This window comes from Podarcis pityusensis, assembly GCF_964106645.2.
Source record: "Podarcis pityusensis genome assembly, chromosome: 6".
Lineage (NCBI taxonomy): Eukaryota > Metazoa > Chordata > Lepidosauria > Squamata > Lacertidae > Podarcis > Podarcis pityusensis.
Window position 1 is genome coordinate 31083645 of NC_138030.1, and position 10167 is coordinate 31093811.

The following is a 10167-nucleotide window of genomic DNA, read 5'->3' on the forward strand; positions in this document are numbered from 1 at the left end:
GGCCGAGGGAGCCGGCGTACAGCTTCCAGGTCATGTGGCCAGCATTTATATCACCATTTATATCAAATGGCAAATTAGCTGGTTATTGATGCATCAGCTTAACTTCCAGCAAGCACAGCAGAGTGCCTTTGAAGTAGTACAATGATACTAATATTTACCAATTGGCACAGCAGCTCATTGCGTGGCTATTCCCTCCCCCACCACATGTGGATAAATGAAGACACAGGACACCAGAATTTAGGTTAATTGGGCGAAAATGGCCACAACTTTATTGATTACAGGCAAGAGAGGTATTGGCTTTAGGCATTGGCCCTACCAGACTAACCGGTCTACCCGGTGAGGGTTAAGCACCAACAGGGGGAGCCACCCGAGATGCATATCCCTAGGCGCTCCCCGAGGGGTTACCGCTCGGGGGCGCGCTTTAGGCCCTAGCCTCCGTAGGTTTCGGACGAGGCGACGCCCCTCGGAGTCCTTTAACGAACTACCCTCCAAGCCTTGGGGGGAGGTGATGGCGCTCCTCCCCCCCCCCGATCTCATCTGCATGACAATACCCCTGCCAATGCCTACCGCCAAAACCCAGAGTTGTGACGTTTTGCTACGAGGTAGGCGAAAAAACCAAGTGGCTTCAAATTCCAGCCAATTAGCCAAATGGAAAAACTCCTACCAGGCCCCTTGCGGCGACCAGTCGAAACCCATAGCAAAGTCAAGGGCAAACCTAAAGGGCGGGAGGGTGGGAAGCCGCGTGGGAAAAGCCGGAAAAAGGGGCGAGCCGAGGGCTGCCCCGACCTTAAATGGCCCTAGAAGATCCGCCCCCGCCGCCAGCCGATTGGCTGGCAGGGCGTGGGTATGCTAATAAAGGGAATCCCCGGCTCCCGCGAGGCTGGGGCCAGCCTCGCGGGAGTGTGGGCGGGGTCGTGAGCCCGCAACCCCACCCCCTCCTGAATTTCGGTAGTGGCATTGCTTCGGGGAGGAGGGGGTACAGGTTTTCAGAAAGACAGAAAAACGGGGGATATCGCAAGTTTAGAACTGAGCAATTCGCCAAGTCAGGAAAAAGGTTCTATGCCCAAAATGCATATTTAGAAGAACAGCAGAAGGAAACTTGTTTTCAAGCAAGCACTTTATTCTTCATGTACCCTTCTTCCATCCACCAAGAGCTCTCTACTCAAAATTCATCATCTCCTTGTTTGAGATATCACTAGAAATGTAATGGTTTTACCTTTGCCTGTAACTTTTGTACAAGTACTGCCTGCCTATGCTGTGCCTCCTGGGAATTCTGTAGTCTGTGTTGATAGGATGCCTGATTTTCCACCATCTGGTGATGTAGTGCCACTAGTTGCTCTTCTGGAAGTAAGTGAACTGTCTGTGTTTTCATACTGCTTGCTGCTTGGTCTCCTTCCATCTAAAGGTCAAAGCAGAAAGAATCAAGACTGGTTTAATTAATCTAGCAGACAAGATGGCCCTGATGGCTCTACTTTCTCAAAAGTAAAAATGCACAAAGATGGGAAATAATTTGCTTTGTTTCCAACAGAAGGGAAAAAAAATGTTGTTAGCTGGAAAGCCATTTCAACAGTCTTGTTGCAGGCTTCCATTCTGTATAAAGAATGAAAAAGCATTAGTTATGACATTTGTCAAGCCTAAATTCTGGCAAAAAGGAAAAAGAAAAGGTTTCTCTGGACTCCTAACCAGTTGAGAAATGGTTCTTTGTATTTCCAGACAAGAATGTAGAGTTACACACATGAAACAAAGGTGACAGTTCAGCACTCCTAATCCTTATGGACGCAGCGAATGACAATTCTTGTAAATTTAGATATATGTATTTCATCTAGCACATTTTGGTCAGTCATTTTTGAGTCATATTTTATGAGAATGGGGATATTACCAAAAACACACAAACAAACCATAAAGCGGTGTGTTACAGAGTCAAGAAAAAGCAGGTGGAGATGCGAGAGACCAACCTCAAGCTGACATTTTAAAAAGTTTTAATATGACTGAGTAAAAGCAAAAATGTGCCTAATACGTTTCAAATGGAAATCTTCCTGGCACCAACTGATCCAATACCTTTTTCTTACAAAGGAAGTGTGATCCTATGTTTGTTTGTTTGTTTGTTTTGAAAAACAATTCCTGCTATGCTGCTTATTCTCAAGTAAATGCATCAGTCTGCATTTTTAGAAATTGGAATTTCAATATAACATGTTCTCAGGGACGAGACCATCACGCCGCTCCTATCTGCCATCCCGGGCCGCTCTTGTGAAGCCAAATTGTTCTCACTCCTAGCCAACCAGAACAGCTTGACAACAGAGAAGGTTGCCAAATTTATCAAGAGAGCAATGAGACTGAGAGCTGCTATCTGAATGACATCAGTGTCGTCACCCGGATTCCTCGCCTAGGATCTTATGATTATTATCATTATGTTTTATTATTATTATTTTATTACCTCTGCCAAGTTTTAAGTACTGAGATTATTAATTTATCTGCTTCTGGTTATTATTACCTTTCTCCCTGTCCTGACTATCCCTCCGAGGTTATATTTATATTTATAATCTTTCAATTTGGTTGGTCTATTTACTTAACCGACCTGGAACAATCTACCAGAGAAAAGGCTGCCGCCCATGGGACAGAGGGTCATTGATGAATGATAATCCAGCTTCTACCTAGGGTTTTAACAGGTCATAAGATTTTATGGTAACTATATTTGTAATGTATTTTTGTCGGTGTTTGTCCTTTGATGCTATGGCCTGTCGGCTACGCAACTAAAGTCTATTGATTGATTGATACAACATGTTATGGTTTGTCAATAATCTATGGTTTTGCACAACTCTGTCAATATTCTGACACAAATTCCTACAGTCCATTCTGTATAGTAGCAAATCACAACATGCAGGATTGTCACACATGCACGTGGAATAAGTACGAATTCCAACACAGAACTAAATCTATGCAAGAATTCCACGTGTGAAAAGCACAAATAAATATTAATTCTCTTTTCTCAACACTTGTCCTTGACAAGATAACTATCCCATCTCAGCTTTACAGTGAACAACATTATACATCCTAGCCATGTTAGTCTGTGGAAGCAAAAAACAACTAGGAGTCTTGTGGCACTTACAAACTTATCAAGACCCAAGCTTTCATGGCGCAGAGTCCATAGCCTAGTCCTCTGTACATTTATTTTAAAGTGTAATGGATTTCCATGCATTTTACTTGCTGGGAATTGCATTAGAAATGCATCCCTGGTACTTTCCCTAACCTAATGCATCTCACGTCTATTTGCAACAATCTTGTAATGCAGATTGGCACTATCTCCTGCCTGCTTACTCAAAAACAAGTTCCGTTGAATCCAATGGGGCTTACTTGCAAGTGCTTAGGATTTTAACCTGAGGACTTTTGAGTTTGCAACGACAGTAAGCAGCCACATATATCTGCACGAGTTTGAGGCGGTTGTTTGGGGGGGGGGGTTCCTCTATTAATGGCAGATTCTTCCAATCCAGAGTCCGGGAAGATCGCAAGCTGCAGCTTCCCTTTCTGCAAACGGGTTGGGCGCGGAGGCGGAGCAAGGTGATGGCACTCCGTTATAACTGTCAATAGCAGCACGTTATCCCTCACCTGTTCTGCCCTGCCTAGTATATAACAGCAAGCAAGCCTCCCCGCCCTCACCTGAACACGCCTCAACGTGCACCTGGGATGCTCACCTCCCCAGAGATGGTGAAACTTCCTTTCCGCTGCCGCCTGCAGGCTTTCGTGGGCGGGGAAAGGGGGCCGCCGGAGTCCTATTACATTTCTTCTCTCCGCTCCGGCAACGGAAACCCGCCTGCTCGCTCGCTTAGTGGCAGCGGCCAAGCGACTGGTTTGTGCCGCCCCGCTTTTCCACAGTTAAGAGACTCTTGGCTGCCCGGGCGTATGAGGGCGCACGTTCCCCTTGTGAGCCGGGGAACAAGGGGACTGTCTAGGCCTGGTACATTATCCCCACAGGCAGGACAGGCCTAGTGGGAAGCTCCGACTCCCAGTAGCCAATGCCGCCGGCAGGAAAGGCGGCGCGGCGGGGGAGGGGGAGCGGCATAGCGCGAGGCAATAGCAGTGGCTTTTCGGAAGTTCGAGCTCCGCGATTATTTCCTGAGCGACGAGGCTAGGCCTCTCACGGCAGCCCCTCCAGCGAAACGCAAGCACCCTTGGCGGTTGTGGAGCGCTTGCCGTTTGGGCCCTCAGAGCTCGGCTTCTCGCCGCCGCCTATTCACGTACACAGCGCCCCGAAGGCCGTCCAGGCCGCGTCGGGAAGTCTGGGCAAGTGCTGACCCCGCTGTTCGCAATTTGGGGTACATAAGCGTTTGGTTCGTCCCGAGGGACAGCTCACTCCTATGCGGAGTTAGGCTCTTAAGCCCACAGAAGCTCTCCATAGGATAGGCTGCAAACCTGTGCTCAAAATACAGAGGGGTTCTCTTTCACGTTGTTTACTTATTTACCGAATTACTATTGTTAGTATATATTTATTTATGTCCCACCTTTCCCCCAACATGAGGCAGTTAAAACAATTTAACATATTTAAAACATGTAAAACAATCACATACGCTCCCAGATAATACCTTTAAGGTTGCCAAAATCTGAGTCATGAAATGGGGTTTATTTCAAGTACCATGGTAGGATGTCTCTCTGCTTTCAATCGGCTGAATCAGCAGTCTTAACTGGATCGGCTGAATGAGGCAGCAGTCTTAACTGGAGAGGAACAATGCAATCCTAACACCCCAGAAATTATGTTTTATTGAATGTTAATGGGGCTTGCTCTTAGGTAAATGGGATTAGAATTGCCACTTTAGGCCTTTGAATCAGGTTACATGCTTGCTTAGAAGTAAGTCTCATTGAAAAGTAATAGGACACATTTCCAAAAGAAGTTGGTTAGGATTATGGTGTCAGGTGTAAGAATGCAGAAATTTCTGCCCAGATTCAAGCTGTGCCCAATAACATGTTAGTTGCTCTCAGTACCTCTGTTGGAATTGACCTGATGGCTGAGTTGTAAATTATCTCCTGTGAATTGGTTGCTGTAAATGTGTATTTTGGTAGCATTTGCAGTTCTGATCGTTTTTTGTAACCTGCCCTGAGAGCATGTAATTAACGTGTACAGTGAATAATAATAATATAAACTACTTTTACGAGTACTAATTCTAATCTCTTTAGGGGCTGTGAAAACAGAACTGGGGTAGTTATTCCAAGTTAATTAACACAGATATGAAATGGGAAGTTATACTAGAAGCATTCTATGTATATGAAGGTATGCCTGTAGGGCCTTTCACACTGGCTGAACAACTGCTTGCTCTGTCAGCACACGGGTGTTCATATGAACCCCTCTTGTGAATCATACTACTTAAACACAGAATTTGGTATATATGAAGAATTCAGCACCTGAGAATGTCCAGTTTCATGGTTTGTTTTAAAGAAGTACCGTTAAAAACTTGATTGTGCCAAAGGTTCAAAATGTATGAACACTGTTGAAATTTCAAAGCTGAGCAGTTCTTTACTTGACCAACAGGCCTTGCCTTTCAGCATCCATAATTGCCATCTTAGTTCCTCTACAGTTGACCAGACTTCAGACATGGCAAAGCCTAAACCTGTTGACCAGCAGACAACTTTATTTCAACTGAACTTCTTTCCAAATAAATACAGTAGTGGTATCAGCCTCCCATTCACTGCAAATAGTTTCTGTCAGGCTCCAAAGACTCCTTCCATCATACAGTGGTACCTTGGTTTACAGCCATAATCCATTCCGGAGGTCTGGTTGTAAACCAAAACAGGTTGTAACCCAAGGCATACTTTTGCCAATGGGGCCTCCCCAAAAAAATTGGTTGTAATCCAAAAAAAAAAGGGTTGTAATAAAAAAAAAGGGACACGCACTTCCGGGTCTGACGTGGTTGTAATCCAAAATGGTTGTAATCCAAAGCAGTTGCCAACCAAGATACTACTGTATTATTTTTCCTGAAAAGTCTTCCTTAAAAATGTAAAATTTCTTCTGCCACACATCTGTCCTACTACATAAGTACTATCTGTGTTTTGCCCTGCTGAAATTATGAATCCATTCCTTTAGATTTTTTATGGAACTCTTGTTTTTTTATATGAAGCATTAAAAAAAACCTATTAATAAAATATAATTTCTCAAGTTAGTACTGATTTCAGAAGAAAAACCACATGGAACTGATCAGGAAAATATTCGGATAATGTTAACTTTGGCTCAAAGATGTAGAAGATTGTTGCATGTGCTTCAGATCTAGCATAAATTCTGTTGGATACACTCATGATTTCTGTAGACTGGTTGCAGCTTGTTTCTATAACGTTCTGGCGCTGCTGCAGACAAGCAAATCACATGATTCTGTCTCCAAGTTTCCATGCCTTGGATTATTGTACTCAGCCACTTGCTTCTTCAGATTCTTATGCTTCTGTTTGCATTAAGACACTAATGTTATTGATTTATAAGCCCAAGAAGCTGGAGACCTTGGACTCTGCTTTCCAATTATTAGAAATGTCATTTGTTAGACACTGCCAACAGCAACATCTGGTTTCTATTATTTAAAGGGACAGAAATTATTGGTAACCTTTTTTGTGAATGCCAAAGAAGCCCACAGTATCCATGCCCCTTAGAGGCCCCTTTCTTCCTCAGGTCTCTTGTAACAACTCACAGAAGCTGTCAGTATCCATACTGTACCCTTGAGGGGCCTCCACTACGAGAGCACATTTTAGAAAATGTATTTGCAGCCTTTTGGTTCCTTGGTCATAAAGGGCTACCTCTCAACTATGGCATAGAACTCACATCAGTGGCTACTTCAGCAGGTGTTCCCAGTAGCTGGGGAGCATGAAACCCAAGTTGTAGTTCTTTAGAATCCTGCAGAGAACTTTTTCTTAGCTTTATTACAAAGCAGAGAGTGTGACGTTCTAGTGCTGTACAACTTATTATTTCCTTCCAAAGAAGATGGTTGGCCATATGTCTTTTTGTGACGGCTTAAACTATATCATATCGTGGCTTCCTAGGTTAGCAAAGGGATTTTTCTCTCTGAAACTAGCTAAACATAAGGTCTGAAGAGCAGTGATTTGTAGATAGGAACCATTTTTAAAACTGCTCCCTCCGGAGTACTGTTGCAGTCTGAGTACATTGCCTGCATATATTTGCTAAGCCTCTTGACACTGAAACACACTATTCTTTCTTCACTTTTCTGTTTACTTTAGTGAAGCTCAAGCCCTGCCATAGCTAAGGTTACGCCAGGATATTCCATATAGTGAGACATTCTAAAAGTTTGCAATCATTCTTGGGCGCCATAGCCTGCTGTGGCATATATTTGGCATACATCTAGGCAGTCCCTCGGCCTCCACTTTCTGCTTGTACAATTTATGGACAGCTCCTATCATGAAGAGTTTCTGTCCGTATAGCTAATGAAACTGAAGGTTTTGCTGTAACAGCACTAAACAGCTCTAATGAGACTTATTCCTACTTAATGGGTGGAATTGGCCTGGTTGCCCAGGAACAAGCTTTTGTGCTGGAGATAGCCAGGGGGGAAATTTAATGGCTACAGTTTTGTACCCAAGCACTGGATCAGAAAGCACACAGCCTCTGAAACGAAGAAGGGGGAAACAGAGCATGGAAATTGTTTCAAATTGCACAGCTAGGTAGGTGGAAAAAATGAGCGAGGTACCTACCAGTAATACCATGGACATATAATAAGAATTTGTTATGCTACCATAGAATGCTTCCAGACACATTTATTGTGGGATCAGTGCACCTCATGCATGCAAGTTTTGTGGGGTTTTTTTGTATGTTTGTTTGTTTGTTTTTGCAGTAGCCACATCATTGGCATCAAAACATCAACCCATATTTTCCCCTCTAGATTTACTCTTCCCACAGAAAATCCAGTCAAGACAAATTTGTTGCCTGTTTACAACATCTCAACAACCCATTTGCAGATTAAGACCCCGACTGGAAACATACATAGTCAATTCCCTCAGCAGAATGAGGAGGATAGTTGGTGTGCTGGAGTGAGAATGGCAAAAATCCAGCAGACTGAATGCTGGGAAACTAACAACTGGGTTGACAATTGTAAAGTACTCATGAGAGATCCTAGGGTTTGGGATGGCCTCTAGCAAGCAGTCCAAAAAGTCTTAACTGGAGGAGATTAGACTGAAGAGCTTATCCACACTGAAGCAATATGTGGATTTGCACCAGCCTGTCTCCCCATTAATATGGAGACATCCCCACCCCAATGTTTTGCCACTTTAAATGTTTTTTATCCTGGCCATTTCAAACTTTCCAAGTACTAAAAAGCTCTGCATTTAAAGGGGGCAGGGTCCAAGGTCCAGGCCAACACTAGGAAGAGGGGTATGTCCTCATATAATAGTAGAATCCCTTAGGCCTCATCCTCTACAGGTGGGGAACCTGCAGCCCTCGAAACTACAACCCCTACCATTCCTGACCATTGGCTGATGGAGTCCAACAAGATCTGGAGGCCACAGGTTTTCCATTCCTGTTCCACTTAAACCAATCCTAAGTGCACATACTTCCCATTACCCTTGTCTCCATCTTCCTCTCCTTCCTCTGTACCCTCTGCCTGTGTCTGACTTTAAAGTCTCTTGAGCTCAAGCAAGTCTACATTGTTCAGCTGAAAATATAGTAAGTTTTCATATTAAAATCTGGTAAAATGAGGAGATTGGGAAATGCCTTGCCTTGGGGAGCCGGGATAACTGTATACACCTGACTTCAGGCTTTTCTTTCTCATCACCAGCGCTCAAAATTTGCCAGGCACTAGACACATTTTGCAGCTAGCTATCAGCTACTTGTGACCAAGTGAAGATGCCTGGGTGCCAAAATGGTGCCTGATGTCTCCACCATCTGGAAGGGCATGCCTGGGGATTCTTGGATCTTGACTGTTTTCACACACTAGCAACATATCCTGTATGTTCTGTTCTATTCTTTATATTTTATTTGCACAATCAGAATGAATGTCAGGAACCAAAAAGTCATTGAAAAAGACAACTTTTGAGCCTTCTGGCATAAAAATGGCAACTAGGCATTCCGTTTTGGCGACTGTAACCCAGGTTTAATGAGCTATTTGGTGCCTAGCTTATATATCTGAGTTTCTAACGCTGCACCTCATGTGTTCTTTGTCAAACTGCTGAAATTCCCTGTGCTTTAACTTCTAAAGAACTGCTCAGTCCCCAAACAGCTGCGTCAGCATAAAAAACTATAGCGCTCATTAGTGGTTTGAGGACGGCAATCTCTATTTGTACAATGGAGATCATGCCGCTTGCTCAGGCTATTAGAGCACAGTTAGTAAGAAAATTAATGTTTGAAGTAGTACTTTCTTTAAACATTTCTGCTTCTGGTCATGGTCAAAACCAACTGTTGGCAGGAAAAAAATGGTTTAAGGATCAAATGACACCCTCAACCCCAATTAACACCTCCTTTATTTTTTATTTTCTCTGAGCTGGTGGGGCTCATTCCTTTTTCTAATAGAAACAAGTCACTTTTCTGACATATACAGGAGAAATCCTGTAATTATTCTGAATTTAAAAACTTGACTACATGTGACAAAGCTGTGGTGTTCCTGCAGCAACTGGGAGACTTAACAGCAAAGTCTGTAGGGCCAAGGTGCATCAGTACCTTTTGCCATCCTAATAACAGCTTTAGAGGGCAATTTTGTTTGGAGTTGGGATGGCATAGTAGAGAAGGGTTAACCCTCTCCATCCTGCTTCCCCAATCAAATCAGTAATCCACCAGCTCTGCTTTGAATTTTGTTTTGTTTTTTGCCTGACTTGGAGCGACACACACATTTTTTGTTTTGTTTTGTGCCTTAAGGTTAATGGAAGATCCAGGACTTATTTACACTGCAGTTTAATTTTTTTAAACAATATTTTTAAAGAACAGTTTTAATTTAACAACATAAAAAGAAAAAGTGAAAAAAGAAAAAGGTCTACTATATTATTACAAGAGTTAACAATAATATATATACAGGGTGATTCATCATGAAGTATACGGTTTCCATTCATAGTAAATATGCATTAGATAAGTATTTATGGGATTGTAATTGTTAACACACTGAAATTTAATGTGGATTTGAAGCTGTTCGTGCCTCTGTATTTTTGTCTGACAAATGACATCCTCCTCATTCAAATGGTACCCTGCACTCCTCCCTGCCCCCC

General features: G+C 43.1%; 1 protein-coding gene across 7 annotated transcripts in view; it reads right to left on the reverse strand.

Moving 5' to 3' along the window:
* CEP250 (centrosomal protein 250) overlaps positions 1–10167 on the reverse strand; it is a 129324-nt gene that overhangs the window by 37518 nt on the left and 81639 nt on the right. For 3 of the 7 annotated variants that reach the window (XM_081010405.1, XM_081010400.1, XM_081010399.1), the window contains exons 1-2: positions 4578–5115; positions 1217–1399 (exon numbers count right to left, since the gene is read on the reverse strand). In XM_081010405.1, the coding sequence (XP_080866531.1) occupies positions 1217–1399; positions 4578–4604 (210 nt within the window). In that variant the 5' untranslated portion in view covers positions 4605–5115. The other 4 variants (XM_081010401.1, XM_081010402.1, XM_081010404.1 and 1 more) reach the window with 4 other exon arrangements.